At 39.3% G+C, this 19,914-nt stretch overlaps 1 protein-coding gene across 5 annotated transcripts; it reads left to right on the top strand.

Annotated features, from left to right (window-relative positions):
- Positions 1–543: 543 nt before the first annotated feature.
- On the top strand, positions 544–19,130 carry HMGCS1 (3-hydroxy-3-methylglutaryl-CoA synthase 1). Of its 5 annotated transcripts, none has more exons than XM_067730630.1 (11): positions 544–685; positions 6,349–6,409; positions 10,211–10,668; positions 10,994–11,119; positions 11,645–11,809; positions 12,958–13,123; positions 13,930–14,100; positions 14,926–15,032; positions 15,883–16,008; positions 16,231–16,394; positions 17,363–19,130. In XM_067730630.1, exons 3-11 carry the CDS (start codon positions 10,221–10,223, stop codon positions 17,450–17,452), a joined length of 1,563 nt encoding a protein of 520 aa, XP_067586731.1. In that variant the 5' UTR covers positions 544–685; positions 6,349–6,409; positions 10,211–10,220; the 3' UTR covers positions 17,453–19,130. The 5 variants fall into 5 exon arrangements, with proteins under 5 accessions (XP_067586731.1, XP_067586729.1, XP_067586727.1 ...); XM_067730626.1 differs by having other exon boundaries at positions 601–738; XM_067730627.1 differs by lacking the exon at positions 544–685 and adding an exon at positions 1,575–1,641.
- The last annotated feature ends 784 nt before the right edge of the window (positions 19,131–19,914 follow it).

Raw genomic sequence — 19,914 nt, 5'->3', positions numbered from 1 at the left:
GAATATTTACAAAATTACAAATTCTTGGTGACGTATTCTGCTCCAATTTGTCATGCAGGCATACTTGGATGCTCTGGGAAACTAGAAAACGTTAAGATTGAATTCAAATCAAGTATTTCAGAAATTTTACAGGTGAAGCCTAGCTCTGGTTGCTAGGCAACCTGACAGACTCTCCAGCAGGGACCAAATTGCCTTCCACACTTGACCATCTCTCCCCAGTGGTGGGACGTGGAGGCCTCATTGGCTCACATCTCCTCTCACTGGGTTCCAATTGGCCGGAGAACCTCTCACTCCGCTCCCGTTGGCTCTCGCCGTCTCTCGCTGCTCTGTCATTGGTAGGCCGGCTCTCGGGCCACCACACGTCACTCTCTCACCCCATTTCCTCGGCCCTCCGGCTTTGACCCCGCCCCTTCCCCCGCCCTTCCAGCCACGAGGGAACACCCCAGCGAGTGCCCGCCTCTAGTTTCCTTCGGATTGGTTGAAACCGGACAGGGAGGCGGGCGCTACCGGCCTACTCTGCCGGTCACGATTGGCTGCTAGGTCCATGGTCCCGCCTCCCACAGACTCCGGGCCGTGCCGGAGTCTGGTGGGTCGGCGGCTATAAAGGTGGTGGGGAGGGGAGGCGCCGCGGATTGCATCTTCGTTGGTCGTTCCTTTTCCACGGCCACTGCCCGCTCACATTTCGGTGAGTGTCCGAGTGGAGGAAGAAACCTGGGCTGCTGAGACCCTGCGAGCAGGGTGAGGGCCCAGCGGATCCGTGTCCTTGACTAGGCCTGAAGGAGCTCCGGTTCCGCCAGGGTCTGGGCTGAGGCGTGGACCTAGCCCGGGAGGATGGGGCACCGTGAGCGGGGGCCGTGCAGGGCGTCCCCTGTCAGGGACCTGGGGCCGACCGCGGTGGGTCCTAGGAGGGGCCGGGGCCACTGATGTGGGCAGGCGAGTCGCAGAGGGGAGAAGGAGAGAGGGCATTGAGGGCTAGGCTTCTGATGACATAGGAGCTGGAGGTGCCAGGGGAGTGGCTGTGACCGCCTTGAGGGGATGGGGGGCCCACATGAGGGGGACGAGAAAGGAGTTGGACTGTCAGGGTGTTTCCGGAGCCTTGGCTTAGGGGTGGACGCCGAAGGATGGGGAAGATCACGCTTAGATGGAGGCTTGTAGGTTGGCAGGGGGTGTGTCCTCCTGCCACAGATTAGAGAGTTGCTGGGAGAAAGGGAAGTGGGCAGCATTACTCTTCGTCCCTAGCTCAGGTGCGAGAAAGCATCACAACCGTGGTTTAACCTGGTTGAGTACTTTGAATTCTTGACTGCTTCGGTCTGTGCTTGCTTCAGGTATCACAGATTCCTGCTTCCTACTTTCCCGCCTCCATATTTTTAATGCCCATTAAGATATATATATAGGTTTCCTCGGTGTTTTGAAATTTCGTATCTCCCTCCTGCCAGTAGCCTCAGGACCAACCAGACTTGCTATGATGATGTAATGGGCAGGCAAGCACAGGGTCTTCACCCACAATAGGTTTGGGTTGAACCAAGGACATTTCAAAGCTTGGTATATGGAGTCTTTGAAAAACTTGTGTCCTGCCCTGACCAGTGGTAGAGAAAGAATTACTCTGACCCACCCTGGAGGAGAGAGAGATTTGGACAACAGGTAGAGTGAGGCTGGCCCGGCTGGTCATGCTCGCCCTGTGGCCTTGGTTTAGCGCATCACAGGCTTCTTTGCTCACCTCTGCTGCAACTCTGCCCTCCTGCTGATGCTCTTGCCAAACTGCTGCAGTGGATGATGTGTTCTGGCTGCTGCTGAGTAACATTTGCTCTGTTTCAGGGATGAATCATGAAAAACAATGGCAAGGTAAATGACAAGATTGAGACAAATGGAAGTGCCTGTATAGTTAGCAGATTTTTCCTTCTGAGGTGGAGTTTGGACTTTTATTGCACAGATTTGTTAGAAGACTAATTGAAAGTCCTTAACCTGTATCTTTGCCAAATGGTTCTTTGCAGCTTGAGACATCTAAGCAGTTTGTGTTCTTTATGTTTAAAATTTCAGTTATTTTTCTGTGGATACGGAGGGCAGGGATAGCATATCTTATGGGAAAGGAGAAAGACTTTCTTTTCTGTGTGTCTAAACTTTGTAGGTCTCTCTCCTAAGTTTGTAAGTTTGCCCGTAAATCAGTTCGAGTTTAGTTCAGTTCAATTCTAGTTTAGTCAGTAACCCTAGTTCTCAGAAGGTGTTTCCGACGGGGAGAGCTAAATGGTATTATGTTTAGGGCCATAGAAGGCCACGTCATCTGTTAGACTAATCCTGGGCCTTGTTTTTCATTTTGTTTTTTTCTTAAATATTCCTTCAGGGTGCTTTTACATCTTGTTTCTCGTAACTGTGGGATTGATTTTGAGATTTTTTTTTGATTGAGATTTTAGATAGCTTTTCTCACAGGAAATGCAAAACCCTGATATTGGTGTAATGTGTGTTTCATGGGTACCCTAGCATTATTTAAAACAGTGGTAAGTCAGTGGAACTGAATGCAGGGAGATGCACTGGGGTTGTGGATGGAGGAGCTTGATGAGCTATATATCAGAATCTCTATTTAGTTTCATTTGGAAAGGAATATAGAGTCATAATTTTATGCTGGGTTATTAAAAAAACCCAAATATCATAGAAGGGTGTGATATTTTTGTTTCTCAAGACATAGAGATAAAAAAATGTTAGATTAAAAACATGTTACCCAATCTAATGGGAGGGTGGTAGGACTCAATTCCTAATAATTTAGTCAACCCTAAAAGCTTAGCTTGTGGTGATGTCCACTTGCTGTTAACTGAGTGTAGTGAGAGCAGTAGAGGAGAAGCTAATCTTCCAAAGCTCACAGGCTTCATCTTTGCAGGGTTCGTGGTTGGGGGTGTGTGCATTTGGGAATGATTGTAAGACCGACAAATGTTCTCTTCTGATTCCATTTGAACTCCTTACATTTTTCAAGGAATAATTGAAACCTACCATTTGCTTTGAACAGCAGCAGTAGAAAGCCAATTTTCTTAAACTTCTGGACACTGTTTGGTGCTGCAGCTCATGTTGAAAGTGATAGTGAAGAGCTCAGTAATGAGGGCCGCTGCTATTGCGTACTTGAATCTAAAAGATTTTTCCTCTAATTATAACTCCAAATTCAGCCCCTCAAAAAATAGCAATTCTACTGTTGGTGGGAATGTAAATTGATACAGCCACTGTGGAGAACAGTATGGAGGTTCCTTAAAAAACTACAAATAGAACTACCATATGACCCAGCAATCCCACTAATGGGCATATACCCTGAGAAAACCAAAATTCAAAAAGAGTCAGTACCACAATGTTCATTGCAGCTCTATTTACAATAGCCAGGAGATGGAAGCAACCTAAGTGTCCATCATCGAATGAATGGATAAAGAAGATGTGGCACATATATACAATGGAATATTACTCAGCCATAAAAAGAAACGACATTGAGCTATTTGTAATGAGGTGGATAGACCTAGAGTCTGTCACACAGAGTGAAGTAAGTCAGAAAGAGACAAACACCGTATGCTAACACATATATATGGAATTTAAGGGAAAAAAAATGTCATGAAGAACCTAGGGGTAAAACAGGAATAAAGACACAGACCTACTAGAGAATGGACTTGAGGATATGGGGAGGGGGAAGGGTAAGCTGTGACAAAGCGAGAGAGAGGCATGGACATATATACACTACCAAACGTAAGGTAGATAGCTAGTGGGAAGCAGCTGCATAGCACAGGGAGATCAGCTCGGTGCTTTGTGACTGCTTGGAGGGGTGGGATAGGGAGGGGGGGAGGGAGGGAGACGCAAGCGGGAAGAGATATGGGAAAAGAAAAAAAAAAAAAAAGCAATTCTGTGTGCCCTTTACTCCAAGGTCTAAAAGGGATTTCAAAAGAATCAAAATATAGCCCTTCTCCCAATAGGAGTCTAAGTATCCAGTATTCTTAAGAAGACTGCCAATAACTAGTTTTCCATTGAGAGTAGAATATGAAGGCTTCAGTGTAGGTGTGAATGACATACCTGCTGTAGGAGTGCAGGGCCGTGATTAGAAAGCTCTAGGAAACCTTCCTGGAAGAGGGAGCTTAAAACAGGACCTTGAAATATGAGTAGAATCTCTGATAAGCAGACCAGTCCCTCTGGGGGGAGGCAGGGTGTCTGTGATTTTTACTTAGGGAACTAGACCAGAGTTGTACAGGTGTGGGCAAGGCTTTCCTAACAGTCGTTTTGCTTGCTTGCTCCTAAGGAGGAAAGGGTCATTCTCAGTTAAAAAGGATTCCTGGATTTCTCTCCTGTAATAGTGAAAAAGATCAGCAGGTAACTGCTTGTGGTTTATCGTGTACCAAAATGTGTACTGGGTGAACTTCTCCGACCATTTGTTTGAATCAAGGCTAACGAGGGAGCCAGAAGGAGGAATTCAGAACACTGAACAAACCCCAGGAGAAAGTTGATTGGCCCTAGGCAGTCTTATCATTCTTCAGTTTTAATCTTTGCCAAACTCGAAACGCCTGTATTTCAGCTCAGGAGTCTCCTCCAAACATGCTTTGTGATAACCTGCCCAGCCGCTTGTGATTCATAAACTGCTGTCTGAGCCACGCTGCTTCCCTCTATCACTTGCTCTGAAAAGACCTTCTGTTAGAAATAAGCTGATGACCTGCTTGCGACTTCGGCACTGCTGTTCTGGTCAGGATAGAGAACGCTCCTAGCAATTGCAGAAGAGAATGGAAAGCCTAATCCCTTTCTGATTGACTCTTCCCCAAAGTGGCATTGATTGCTCCATTTCCTTTCCTGGACTCCAGGCCTCTCTTTCTCCTGAGAGCTTAAGTAGCATGGCAGTCCTCTGTGAATCTTCTTTCTTCTTCTGTCTTTCTTTGCTTTCTTTTGTGCGCTGGAATTCTCTTTCTCCCTTCTCCCTCCTGCTCTCTCTGCCTTCCCACCTAACCTCCCTCCCCAGTTTAAATAATCAAAATTGAAAGAGGGAATATTGGCAGTTCAAGAGAAATGTCCATGATGAAAATAGTGTCAAATGCATATGCAAATGTGGTTTCAAGAAGAAATATTAAGTTATTTAAATAGTCTCAACTCTTAAGAAGGAATCATGTCCCCGCCCCCCCTCCACCAGTGAGAACTAGTCCCCATGGAATGCTTAATTTGCAGATTACAAAGGGATAATTTGAGAGAATAAGGAACGAAAAGTTATTTTCTCAAAATGTATATATCATCCTGGAATCAGAGGTTTTTTGGAATATAGAAGTCTTTTCCCACAAACCTCAGTATCGATTTATGGGATGGGGGTGGTGAACTTAATGAAGGGAAAGGAACTAAGTCTCTAAGCTCTTAAATGATCTAATCGTGTAAAAGAAGTAAAGCTTTACTAAACAGCAGCTGAGGGTAGTCTCCAGTTAATCAGGCAAGGGCGGATGCTATATTCACCAACAATTAAATAGAGAGCAAAGGTAATTAATTGTTTGCGTTAAACAGGAACTGTTGTCTCAAGTAACAACCCTTCAAAACAGGTGGACTGAGGAAAATGGTCCAAAGCATTTTGTTTCCACATCATTTTGTTTCCACAGAATTTAAATGATGATAAAGCTTAATGCTCCTTGGTCTTGATATCAAATAACTACCTTTTTAACCAAGCACTAAGGGGAAAATCACTTTCTAAAAGGTTGGGGCAGGTGAAAGTGACCATGTTGAAAACTAGGAGCGTAAGATTAAATAAATGAAGATAATTAGGTCTTGCTAGAAAGATACATATTTTGTTTGAAAAATACTGAGAGCTAGGATAATAGTAAATGCTTTATATTATTCCCATATTTTATCTTCTCAACCATCCTTCACAATGAACTGGGAGGGCAGGTATTAGCTCCATTTTACAGATGAGGAAATTGAAGCTCAGAGAGGCACAAATTGTTCAAGTCACAAACTCCCAAGTGCAGAGCAAGCTCTTGAATATGTAAGCCTCTTTACTCCAGAAATGTATTAGCCTAGTACAACTCATTTATATTCCTTTCCCCCAATTCTTGAAAACCCTAATTTAGTAAAGAAGACTACAACTCTCCCAGCATCATATTTGGTTTAAAGCCTGAATCAGTGATAGAACTACTCACGTCAGTTCATTACCAGGATCGAACCTACCACTGTAAGAGCTAATAAGATAAGGAGAAAAATGTTTTATAAGCCTTAAGTACCATTTTTTCTAAGCAAAGTCAAACTCTGTTCTACATAATGTAATTGGACAAGGAAATGTTTCTTTGAACTCACTTTGAATTGGAGTCATTATTTGAATTTGTGTGGTGATTTATGACTTTAAAAGAGGTTCTTATTTGAAATTCCTAGTGCCTGAAGGAGGAAACAGAGTGACAGACCTGGAGACTGCCGTTCTTTATCCCTCGCACAGGTATGGCATCCTGTCATGCTGCTAACGGAAAGTGCACCTTTCTAATGGAAGGGGGAAATTTAATTTTTATCCTGAGACAAATAACCATTTGTGTACACCACACATTCTTAAAACCCATGCTAGGATTACACCTTGTCTTTAAACATTAGTTAATGCCATAATGCTTCAGGAGACTGATTTTGTGTTTGTGAGACTAATGTTTAAAATCTAGAAACTAATCTTAAAAATAAGCGTTCACTCATAAGAGAAAAAAATCTAGATAATAAAATGTAACCGTATAAACTGCTTAGTCAGAAACAATCACAGGTAAGCATGTGTGCCAATAGTGCTTTCTGAATTACAGCCTCGAAAGATATCCATCAGGGCTGTAGATTGAATGTTTATGTAAGATTGGACAGTGGTTACATATGTGTTTGAACCAATAATCTAAATATTTGCAGCTATTGCTTTCTTCTATTACCATGGAGCTCCTCTTATGAGTCTGCTTTTTTCAAAAGATTAAGAATACATGCAGGTAATTTTTTAAACTGTCAGATGTTTAAACTGTATTCTATTTAGAAAATTTTTGTGATATTTAGAATAGTGAATTAACCAGAATATCCCATTCTTTGACTAAAGTTAATGCTATAATGTGAACATACCAGGTCTTTAGCTGGCCTTTTTTTCTTTTTTTTCTCTTTTTCTAATTTTTCTGGCCTACTTCAGAGAGCATTTGAGAGCACAACATAAGAGCACACAACAGGATAGTTAAAAGTAAAGATTATAGACCCTATAAAAAAAAAAAAAAAAGATTATAGACCTTAAACTATATCAATCTTTTTGTTGTTCAAAATGCCATGAAGGCAGTTACTCCCTGTATTAATTTCTCTCTTTTTTTCTACTTTTCTCACTCTCCCTCAATTTCAACCAAAAGGTAAATATTTCAAATTAGATGGTGTTTTACCAGGAATGTAATGAAAACACCTTGGCTGTCAAAAATCCTCAGAGAACGAGCAATATTGACTGAGTTCAGACAATGTAAAAATTTTTTCCACATCAAGATCAGAGGCATGATTCGCTTTCATTAGTCGCTCTGATGGGTATGGGCTATTTTAGTTTAGCTACCTTTTTTTCCCCTCAAATGAAACAAGTCACTTATTTAACTCTAGGAGGCTTAAAAATAGAGTTACACCTTACTTAGTAAGTACCATATAGCAGTGACTAATCAGAGCTAGTTAGATTATGGTAAATATGGAGTAATTCTGGAATTAAAGCCTTCTTTCTGGCTTTTCATAAACTGGTTTATATCTTCAGAAGATTATATATATATTTGTCCATTTTATTTCCAACAGCACTGCAAGCTGTTGGGCCAGGCAGGGAAAATTATACTGTCCTCAGCATGTTTAGAGCGGATTGAAGAGTTGAAAAGAATCTAAAGGTTAACCTTGTGGGAAAGGCTGGGAAGGTAGTTAATCCTACTGCCTCTGCTTTGGTGACTTAAAGGGTAGCATATAGGAGGGGTTCTTTTATAAGTATGTGGACTGTGTTTTTGTTTTTAACACTAGTTGAGTTTTTTTCTGTGGACTATGCAGAGGACTTTAACCTATTTTACTATAAACTTAGAATCTGCCTTATGACATATTAGATAGTCCCTTTATGTCTTCATTTCAACTTCAGTGTAGCAGAGTTTAGATTATCATAAAATTGATGGGTTTGCATGGAACAGGGGAAAGATAGGACAAACTGGAGAGGTGCTTCTCTGTTCACTTGTGTATCTGACAGTGAGTGATTCTGTCAAGAAATAAAACAGTGGAGGCTAGAAATCTGAAGTCATCCTCAGTACTTCATCCTTTTCCTACTATCTAGTCAGTCACAATTTCTGCCAGTTTTCTGCTTCCATATTTTTTTGAAGCTGTTCCTTTACTCTTCATGTAGTAATTGATGTAGTTAATGACCTACATCTCATTGGGCTTCTGTATCAGCTTCCTAACTCAGATCCATTCTCCACAGAGCACCAGTGACTGTGTAAAATGGTGACTCTCAAACTTTTCTGACTATGACCCTCAGTAAGGAATCCACAGTTGCAACCCAGGATATGTGTGAATAATTGAGACAAAATTTTCATGAAAATTTCTTGTATTTAGAAGGAAGATTTTCTTAAGACCTTTGACTTAGATCTTGTGATTATATTTCCAGGTGCTTATTTTTCAGATTTTACTATACTCATACCTTGATAACCTATGGGCTAAGGATAGATCTCATGATTTAAGGACAGCTTCTCTGCTTTAGATACTTTCTCAAGATTTCAATAATTAGCAACGCACTATGGCAATAGTCTGTAATTTCATTATCCCTAATGCTACACCTGAGTTGGCAGAGTGGCAGAGGACAAATGACATAGATACAGGATTTGCCTTTTGTCAGTGGCAGCAGCAGCAAGAGTGTGGGGCTTTGGCTCTAACTCAGCAGCAGAGGTGCTGGGACCAGGAGCTCTGGCAGCCTCAGTAGGAATGTGAGCTCATGGGGTCTGAATAGTAACCACCTTCCTCCCCTTTGCTCCTCTAGCCCAGCCAACAAGTTGGTAACCATTTCCCTGTATTAAATCCTCCTCTGTTAGAAATATCTAGAATAATTTCTCTTTTTCTGATTGATACAACCTCTAAAGAAATTGAGGCTCTGATAGGTTATGTGACTTACCCATAGGCCATAGCAACACTCTTGAGTGGCTAGCACATTTTCTTTTTACTGTTGGTAAATAAATCTAGACACTAGTTTACAGTGTGGCAACAGTCCAACTTTTTAAGGCCCTTTTTCAAACAGAAGGGGTTGTTTTAAGAGGTGTTATCTAAGATGCCACACAAATAATGTGTGGATTATCAGTTTTCAAATTTGAATCTGTTTTGGGGTTTTTTTGCCTGATTTAGAAGCTAAGTGATAACCTTGTGATTTTATGATCATTTATTGCCTATACACCAGCTGTAGAAAGTATAGAATATTGACTTTTGACTGTTATGGGTCCAGAAACTTGTCTTTGCTTTAAATTTTAATCATTTGGGTTCTGGGTGGGGCTTCTTTGGAAAGCTGGGATTATAATAGCAGGGGCCTTGAGTAGATTGCTATGGTAGACTTGACAGTGTGGCTTTTCTACTTACTGGTATTGTTTAGATCAATAAAGACTGCAATATTGTTTGTTCTAACAGTTTTAAAGTCCCATAAAGTCAATAGCTATGAATAATCAATATACCTATGATAAATGAATGAATGGCTTTTTTTAAACTTTTTGAGGGGCCAGGAATAGATCAGATACTTGACTTCTGATTTGTGGGCCTTATTACTAAATTGTCATTGTATTTTATCTTACAGTTCTTTACAACATAGAAGAATCTTATTTGAGTTTTCTTTACCTCTAATAATCATATTTTAAATCAAAATATATCCAGCTCTGAATAAAGTGCAAGCCTTTCTAAAAGATGATAATTTTTTTGTTTTGTTTGGCCTTGCCCTGGGGCATGCAGGATCTTAGTTCCCCGACCAGGAATTGAACCTGTGCCCCCTGCAGTGGAAGCGTGGAGTCTTAACCACTGGGCCACCAGGGAAGTCCCTAAAAGATGATAATTTTAAATAATAATGGAGTTAATAATAACTCCAGTCATACTATAATTACTACTTTCACATATTAAAATTGACCCCCTAAGTAAACTAAACTTAGAAATTAATATTTTAGGTGATAATGAAAGTCTCAATGTTGATTTCTTAAGTTTGAACTTGACAGTCTGCAACCTATAATCTACAACAATGTTTTTTCTGTTTTTCTTTCTAAAGTTCTTTCACCATGCCTGGGTCACTTCCTTTGAACACAGAAGCCTGCTGGCCAAAAGATGTGGGGATTGTTGCCCTTGAGATCTATTTTCCTTCTCAATATGTTGATCAAGCAGAGTTGGAAAAATATGATGGTGTAGATGCTGGAAAGTATACTATTGGCCTGGGCCAGGCCAAGATGGGCTTCTGCACAGATAGAGAAGATATCAACTCTCTTTGCATGACTGTGGTCCAGAATCTTATGGAGAGAAATAGCCTTTCTTATGATTGCATTGGGCGGCTAGAAGTTGGAACAGAGACAATCATCGACAAATCAAAGTCAGTGAAGACGAATTTGATGCAGCTCTTTGAAGAGTCTGGGAATACGGATATAGAAGGAATAGACACAACTAATGCGTGCTATGGAGGCACAGCTGCTGTCTTCAATGCTGTTAACTGGATTGAGTCCAGCTCTTGGGATGGTATGTTACATATTATTCCAAAGAAACTCTCCTTGAAGGTGAAAACGCCCAAATGACCTTTAATTAATGCCGTATGCACACTTACCAGTTATGCTTGTTTGAACATGTTCAGAAAGATAGCTATGACTTTCAGCTTATCTGAATTATGAATTGGTTATTTTTATCATGTAGGACAAAATTATCTATCAAAATTTAGTCAGAATTTTTTTTTTCTTTACCAAAGATGGGGAAAGGATATTCTGGGAAAATATAACAGATTCAGTTTATATGTATGATATTTAGAGTGTTGATCACATTCTTGTATATAATACAAAATATTTTTCAGGACGGTATGCCATGGTAGTTGCAGGGGATATTGCTGTATACGCCACAGGAAATGCTCGACCTACAGGTGGAGTTGGAGCCGTTGCTATGCTAATTGGGCCTAATGCTCCTTTAATTTTTGAACGAGGTGAGTGTCTGGGAAAGCATTTTTTTTAATTTGTACAATATGCTGAGAAATTTGAAAATAAAAATAGAAGCTAGTACTTGGTGATCATTAAATGCAGGCACTACCTGCTAAGTGCTTTATGTGTATTATCATATTTAGTCTTCATAGCAATTGTATGAGGTAAGTGATGTCATCCCCACTTTACAGAGGAGTAAAATGGGTTTAAGTTGGGTTTAAGTAATAACTGGGAGACATAACTTAGCCATAGTCATACAATAATTTGTTTTCAGTTCAGTAGAGCAGTTATGATCTCCTGGTTAGGTATATGAAACTTGCATAAAATGTTGTATATCCAAAGAGTCTTAGGCCTGTCCATGGATATTGTTATGCTTCATTTGAATTACATATTGGTTTCACCTTGTGACTTCTCTTCTGTGAGTAGTGAGTTGACTAGATTAAAGGGAAGTTCCCAGATGATGCAATATGCTTACTAACATACATCAGAAAGCAGAGATACATGGACCTCTTTCTTTTTTGTTCTAATAGGACTTCGTGGGACACATATGCAACATGCCTATGACTTTTACAAGCCTGATATGCTTTCTGAATATCCTATAGTAGATGGAAAACTGTCCATTCAGTGCTACCTCAGTGCATTAGACCGCTGCTATTCTGTCTACCGCAAGAAGATCTATGCCCAGTGGCAGAAAGGTGGGCTTTATCTATTTTCCTCGGTTTTGTTATCTGTTGAAGGCAGTATAATGTGCCGACTGTCTTTAGTGAGAAACTACTTCTTGGGCATCCTTCATTAGTGTCTCCTTAAACCATTTCTTTCTCACCCACCAAATAGCATAGTTTTCCCATAGTTTCTGGGAATGTGTAATGTAAGAGAACAGGTAAACTTTCCAAATGTAGTGTATTTCTATAAAAATACTTAGGATGACTTACCCCCAGTAAGAAAATCAAAAGCAGGGTAAAAGAAAGTAACTTGAATTTTGTACATATTCTGAGAGAGGTATTCTCACAAGGTTTTAGTTTGCAACTGTGATCTGAAGAAAACTCTAATGAAAATAAATTATACCAAAGTGATCCCCCTGCCCACATAGTCTTTTTGCACTTGAGCTGTGAATTCATACTTGCTTTTCTCGTGTCATCATCAATCTCCATCTTTAACCCTGAGAAAGTTCTTGAGGTACTGAGAAGGACAGTATTCGAATTAATGCTATTAAAACACACCATATCATATAAAGTATGCTTTTTCCATAGTCCAACTTTGGGGTAAAAATAATATTCAATAACAGATATTAGGTAACATAGTGGCTTTGCATAAGAAGCATTCTTGAAGTATGTAAAATATCATACTGTTTGCCAGTATTTAACAATACAATGATTTTCTAACTTTTTACTAGGACCCACAGTAAAATGTATCCTTTACATTGTATGTGCAGTTAAATGGAAACTAAAGTGTCATGAAATTTCCTGCCCATGCTGCGGGTTATACAGTTTGCTATTTTCTACTCTAGTCTGTTTCATTAAAAACAAAACACAAACAAACATAAAAACCTCTTAATTATTAAGGTTAAAAAAATATATACTGGCCCTGACCCAGTAAATTGATCACACAACCCACTAATGGGTTGTGATAGTTCAGTTTGAAAACCAGTAATACAGTAGTGTATATTGTTCTATTTCTAGATGTCTTTTTGATAAACATTTTAAACTATAGAGATGTTTCATTATACAGTGTATTTTTGGTTGCTGCTTAAAGATATAAAAACATCCCAGCCCTGTTCTAAAATCAAACTTCAAAAGTTAGTGGCTTAAATGAATTTCATAATTTCTTTGGATTTCTCTTTCAGAGGGAAATGATAGAGATTTCACCTTGAATGATTTTGGTTTCATGATCTTCCACTCACCCTATTGCAAACTGGTTCAGAAATCTGTAGCTCGGATGTTGCTGAATGACTTCCTTCATGACCAGAACAGAGATAAAAATAGTATCTACAGTGGCCTGGAAGCCTTTGGGTAAGAGGAATTATGATTTTTTCCCTTCTATGTGAGAGTATTTTTTATATCTGTGAAACCAATATTTGTACAGACATGAAAATTTTAGTCAAAAGAAGTCATCTTGTCTAACCTATTTATGTAATCACTGAAGAAGCTGAGTCCCAGAGAGGTGGTCGCTTACCTACATGAACTCTTTAGTCATTTCTACTCAGATTTTCTGATTTCCTCTTTTTAGATCTGTTGCCATTGTCACCATAATAATATAGCCCCACAAGTGTCTGTATTTATAGAGCAGCCTCTTAACTCTTCTCCCTGCCTCTCCCGAGCCCCTGTGCCCGTATCCATCCTGCACATAGCCACTGCTGACGTCTGCTTTCATGCTCCTTCCACGTTTTCCCCACCTCTAGGGCCTCCTAGTATGCTATTCCTGTTAGACTCATTCTGTTTCTCCTTTCCTGTGTCTCTTCTCCTTCTGATAAAATTCTATTCAACTTTTTAAGACTTGGCTCCTATAATGTGACTTTTCTAACTAAATGGACATTATTATGGACTTGAAATAGTAGTATATTCTGTTTGGTGATGACAGCTTTAGTGGGTTATTAACCCATTCAAATTATGTTGTTTTAATTTGATTAAAAACCTTTCAGAAAAAGGACAATATATGTACAACTGTTATATCTTACCTAGCAATTAGCATACTGCTACTTGGTTTTTAATAAATGGGAAATCAGAATCATACACACTTATAGTTAGGTCCAATAAGTAATATAATAAAAATACAGTCTTTGAATAACGTAAGATTTTCTTTTTTCTAAATCTTTCAGGGATGTTAAGTTAGAAGATACCTACTTTGATAGAGATGTGGAAAAGGCATTTATGAAGGCTAGTTCAGAACTCTTCAATCAGAAAACAAAGGCATCTTTGCTTGTGTCAAATCAAAATGGAAATATGTACACATCCTCAGTGTATGGCTCCCTGGCTTCCGTTCTCGCACAGTAAGTATAAATTTCCGCTGATTCACTCCCCTCGTTCGGAGATGTTAGATTTCTAAGACCAGATCTGGTGTCAGGCATGTTGGTGGCAGGTCGCAGAATGGTATTTTATTTCCAGGCTCTCTAGCCTATTGTCTATTGACTTGAAGGACATATGGGATGAGGGTACAATTATTCCAGAGTATTTAATTTCATACTTGCTTTCCTGACTATTGTTCTCATGGCCTTATTATTCTTTTTTTTTTAAATAAATTTATTTATTTATTATTTTTTGGCTGTGTTGGGTTTTTGTTGCTGCATGCAGGCTTTCTCTAGTTGCGGTGAGTGGGGGCTACTTTTTGTTGCAGTGCGCAGGCTTCTCATTGCGGTGGCTTCTCTTATTGCAGAGCGTGGGCTTTAGTAGTTGTGGCACGTGGGCTCAGTAGTTGTGGCTCGCGGGCTCTAGAGCACAGTCTCAGTAGTTGTGGCGCATGAGCTTAGTTGCTCTGCAGCATGTGGGATCTTCCCAGACCAGGGCTTGAACCCGTGTCCCCTGCATTGGCAGGTGAATTCTTAATCACTGCACCACCAGGGAAGTCCTGGTTTTATTATTCTTGACCTACAGTTGAACCCCAGTTGGCAAATAACTTACATTAGGGCATGATAACTTTCAAAAACCCCATCATTCCCAGAGAGATGAGAATTCTTGTTTTCAGTCTGCTTACTGTAATAGTAAAGCTTTAGGTTAGATCCCTAGGCCTAGGATGAATTTTATTCCAACTCGTGGTTTTCCACCCATTGTAGTTGGATCAATTAAGCTTTTTAATGTTTTTTTTCCCTCCTACACAGGTACTCACCTCAGCAGCTGGCAGGAAAGAGGATTGGTGTGTTCTCTTATGGTTCTGGTTTAGCTGCCACTCTGTACTCCCTCAAAGTTACACAAGATGCCACACCAGGTAAATGCTGAGTCTTTCAACAAGAATGTCTTGAGAACCTACTGTGGTAAGGTTGACTTAGCAGGCTTCTCAAGTGAGTGCTTGAATCTGTCCCGTAGATCATTATGACATTTTAATCTTCATTACTTCTTTCAACATACTCTCCGAAAATCTGCCTTAACTGGGTAAAGGGCAGGATTATGTCTGAGTCAGAATATCTTTCCTTCCTTCCAAGTCAGAAAAAAATGTCTAATCAGCTGAAACTTTTTTTTTCTAATGGCATAGTGTGACTTTTCCTTCTTTGGCAAGTAACTTTATTTTCTCTTTTATCTCATTTTTAAAGGATATGTAGCCAGGGGACGTAGGTAGAGAAAGGGAAGCATACCTATTTAAGGCAGGTGGCTTTTGAGTCTTCACACCAATGACTGAGTCTGATCATATGAGTGAATAATACCAGGTCATTTCTTGGTTGGTTTACTGAGTTGTCTAATGTTTATAAGGGTATGGTCTTAGCTGTATTTAAGGACACTTTTGTGCCTTCCCTGAGCAGGGAGGAGCAAAAATATGGAGAAAAACTGATGGAAGACTTGGCATTACTCTAAAACTGTACTGTAGGTTGACTGTAGACAAGTTATTTATAGTTTCAAATCCCACCTATTTCCTAGCTTGTCTACTGGCTGATACGGAACAAACATTTCGTGAGAGGTCAGCGGAAGCTGTGCCAAATAAATAACAGCTTATCTTTTAACTAAACAATAGCCAGTAGTTCTGCAGAAATGCAAAGTTGTTTTTTTCATTTGGCAACATTTTGCTCAGGCTTTGTGGCATGCTATTTTTAGTCTTTTAATGTTGGAATTATTTGCTGTTTTAGGGTCTGCTCTTGATAAGATAATAGCAAGCTTGTGTGATCTTAAATCAAGGCTTGACTCAAGAACTTGCGTGGCACCAGATGTCTTTGCTGAAAACATGAAGCTCCGAGAGGACACTCATCACTTGGGTAAAAATATTAAATTGTTAATACATACCCAGAAGCCTATTGGAGGGCTCTAATAGCATTCAACATGTGATGTATCAGATTAGTCCAGATATCTAGGTGGGATTCGGTACATACCTGATGTTGGTGAAAATTATGGGGAAATAGCAAATTTTATCTTTAGTTTTATTACCAGATGAGCTGTATGTCATAACTAATTTTTCACATTCTCCGCCTTTCCTTTAGTCAGCTATATTCCCCAGAGTTCAATAGACTCACTCTTTGAAGGAACATGGTACCTAGTTCGAGTAGATGAGAAGCACAGAAGAACTTACGCTCGGCGCCCCTCTCCAAATGATGACACTTTGGATGAAGGCGTAGGGCTTGTGCATTCAAGCACAGCAACTGAGGTAAAGAAAGCTCATTGTGTTTGGCTCTGGGCTTTGACAGGGTAAGGAATTTCTGTCCCCAGGTCTTAGGGCTTAGGGGATCTAACTGAGATTTAGCAACTTAAAGGAGTGTCAATAAAGCAGCGCGATTCAGAGCCAGGGCTCTGGTATTGGATTCTAGCTACGCCATTTTCCAGTTGTATAAAGTGCTTTGCAGTTAAATTATTAGCATTTTTAAGTGCACACTAAATACGAGGTTTTGTTAACAATACCAGAATTTAAACGAAAACTGATCTAGAGAGAAGGCTCACCTGTGGTGTGTGTCTTGGTGAGAGATGAAGTAGGGGCAGGATGTTGAGCCCCTCACATCCCTTCTCTCAGCCTACTGTCTAATCTGTCTCCAGTTGTCAAGAAGGGACAGAAATAGCTATGATTTGAATTCCTATTACGTGCTAGCCACTTTTTTCATTTTCTAATTAATTTAATTTAATTTTTAAATTTAATCCTTAAAAGAACCCCCTTGACCTAAATGATACTGTGCCCATTTTAGAGATGAGGCTGAAAAAAGTTAAATGACTTAACCAGGATCAGAGCCAGCCTTCAGACTGAGGACTTTGAAAACTCTGAAGTTATTAATCTTATCCACTCATCACAAATTTGCTAAATGCATAGTCTTGCTCCTTGAGGTAGCAAGTCAAGCCACAAGTGTTTGAGTTGCAAACACAAGATGTGACAAGTGAAATACTGGGTATGGTGGATCTCCGTGTCCTTCCTCTCCCTTGCTACACGGATAATTGTATAATAAATTCACCATAAAGTAAAGAAGAGATATTTAGCTCCCTCCGTGAAAAGTTATATAGAATATATATTGAGCATAAGCCTCTCCAAAGTTGCCCTCTATCAGTTTTCCTACTAGAACTTTAATTAGCAACTTGACTCTTCCTTAAAAAAAACACTAAGAGGCAACAACTTTTTTCTTTTGATTTTAGCATATTCCAAGCCCTGCTAAGAAAGTGCCAAGACTCCCTGCAACAGCAGCAGAACCTGAAGCAGCTGTCATCAGTAACGGGGAGCATTAAGATACTTCTGTGAGGTGGAGGACTTCGGGGCGGGGGGTATGTATGGGAACGGTTGGGGGAATGGGTTGTCTGGGGACAATTTTAAAGGATTACATGTTGCTTCAATTTTTATGTGACTGACATGGAGCCTGGAAAATTATCGTGTTCTTGGGAAAGTCTCTTTGCTCAGTTTCCTAACATGCTTCCTGTTGTGGTTTAGCCAATGCTTAATGTACTCGAATGATGTTAAGGGCTCTGTAAAACTTCATACCCCTCTGGCCATTTGTATGCATGAAGCTTAGTTTTTAAATGTAGTGTGATGAATTGTGCACTTCTGGCGAAGAAAGCAACGGTACTAGTCTCCAATTTTAATTTTTTTAAACACGTAAGAATTTTATACTTTGAACAAACAAGATTACTGAAAGTTCCTGTGGTTTTTGAAAAAAGTTTCTGGTTTAGGGAATGTGGTCTTAATGAGATGTGCACAAACCCTGTTTAAAAATGGCAAGACAGACATACTCTTTTTCTAGAATTTATGAATCCTAAAGAAGGAGAAGAGTTGGGACAGTTACACTAGTTCTAAAAACCGTTGCTTTAAATCCAGGCCAGCAGTGATGCGTTACTGTAATGACCTCTGTGAACAGAGAGATGCTGGCATTGAGCAGACGTCTGGTATAGAAAACATGGATGTAACTCTAGGTCTGCTCCTGACTCAGTTCAAGGTGTATTTTGCGGAACAACATTGAGATGTTATTGGAGTTGTGTATGAGGAAGTTGGTGGTTGCAATCCTTCTTTGCACCTTATTTTGAAGAATAAATAAAACATTTTTATGTCTGCCTTTTAAAAATTTAAAACAAAAAGGAAGGATAGGGGCAGGGCATTATTATTAGGTTATTTCTGATGCTTCAGTGTTATAAATTCAACTTAAAGACTGACAACCGAAACTCATGTTGTAAGTATCCTTTTTGGTTTTTGTATCTGTTCAATGAAAATTAAAAGGTACAACCGAAGTTTTTACATAGTATGACCAGCCAAAAAGTATCCCACTTCTCAAGGTCTGGAAGTAGGATATATAAAGCATTTTTTCAGACTTTCACCTTAAAAAAAAAAAGAAAAAACCAACAAAAACCATCATATGGAATAAATAAGAAGACTGGTTAGACAGTTTTGTAGATCTTTTTGGTGCTGAACTATGACATGAGCCTTATAGATTGTAAAATAGAGATAGTTGGAACTAATGTACAGAACTAAATTTTTTAAAATTTGCCATTGAATTCTGTGACGTTTCAGTTATCTAAAATAAACTTACACAAATATAAAATGTAAGTTTTAGATTGCAAGGTAATATGTAATGTAGTGTTTGTAAAATACTCTTTGTCTAATATTAACTAGCGGTGTTTTGATTTGTACAGTCATAATTTGTTAAAATGACTTCATTTTAACATCCACGGATGTAGATTAATAACTTAAGTTCAGATTTAAAGACTGGTGGGAAAATGGTGCATGTAATACTTCTGCAAGTATTGGGAGTTTGGTATGTTTTGAAAAGAGTAATTTAACTTTTGGGGTGTCAGGAAATGGGTTTTCTCAAAGTCCATTGCCGGCAATGGGCAGGTCTACTAATACTGGCACAGAGCATAAACTGTACACCTTATTAACAGTGAGGTGAGTAACTTTGAATAAAGTTTTAGAGAAATACTTCAGATATTTGAGTATTCTTTTTTCCCTCCTGAACTAACAGTTTAGGCAAGAAATCAGCTAATATGTTATTTTAAAATACAGTCATTCATTTCATTTCAGTCCATTAATTCACTAACTCATTAATTCATTATTCAAAAAATGTGCAGACCTGATATAAGCAAGGTACTCTGCTTCCATCAGAAATAAAGATTTACAAGATATATGGTCTTGCCTTCAAGGAGCTATTTGTCTAGTATGGAGGAATTTATACTGATGGTTTATCATTCTTATACTTCAGACAAAGAAATTAACTCCCAAATTGGGTGCTAAGCATGTGTGAATTTCACTATAAATATTTATGAAGAGAGTTATTGTGTTTTCCTAAAAGCAAGGTAAGATTAAGGGTTGGCAATTAAACACTAAAAGCACATTTTACAGCCAGTATAGAGCTGCCATCTAGAGCCTCCAGCCTGAGGGTCTCAGGTTGCTGGTGCTCCCAGAGGTTTTACAAAGAGAATTTCTGCACTGGCAGTAATATTGGACTAGATAATCTCAATCCCTGTGAACTCTTAGGACTGTATGAATTGGGAATTAAACCAGATTATTTTCTAGTACTGATCAGCTATTTTATAATGCTGTCATGTCTAGATTAAATATTTAGTAATAATTTCTTTTGTTTTCTGGGCCAGTCTCCAATATCTCTGGGTCATTTAGAAGATGAGGCCAATGTTCTCTAATTCTACAAATTCTAGGATCCTGATTAATATGGCCTTAAGAATTCTATCCTTCCCCTCCTCCTTTT

This window comes from Pseudorca crassidens, chromosome 3 (genome assembly GCF_039906515.1).
Source record: "Pseudorca crassidens isolate mPseCra1 chromosome 3, mPseCra1.hap1, whole genome shotgun sequence".
NCBI lineage: Eukaryota > Metazoa > Chordata > Mammalia > Artiodactyla > Delphinidae > Pseudorca > Pseudorca crassidens.
Note: the sequence above shows the minus strand (reverse complement) of the source record. Positions and strands in the feature narration are given on the sequence as shown.

Bases quoted from the DNA above. Each gene is read 5' to 3' on its own strand.
- HMGCS1 (XM_067730630.1), top strand. From the start codon at position 10,221: ATGCCTGGGTCACTTCCTTTGAACACAGAAGCCTGCTGGCCAAAAGAT. The intron at 10,669-10,993 runs GTATGTTACATA...AATATTTTTCAG, and splicing joins TGAGTCCAGCTCTTGGGATG to GACGGTATGCCATGGTAGTT. The intron at 11,120-11,644 runs GTGAGTGTCTGG...TTGTTCTAATAG, and splicing joins TCCTTTAATTTTTGAACGAG to GACTTCGTGGGACACATATG.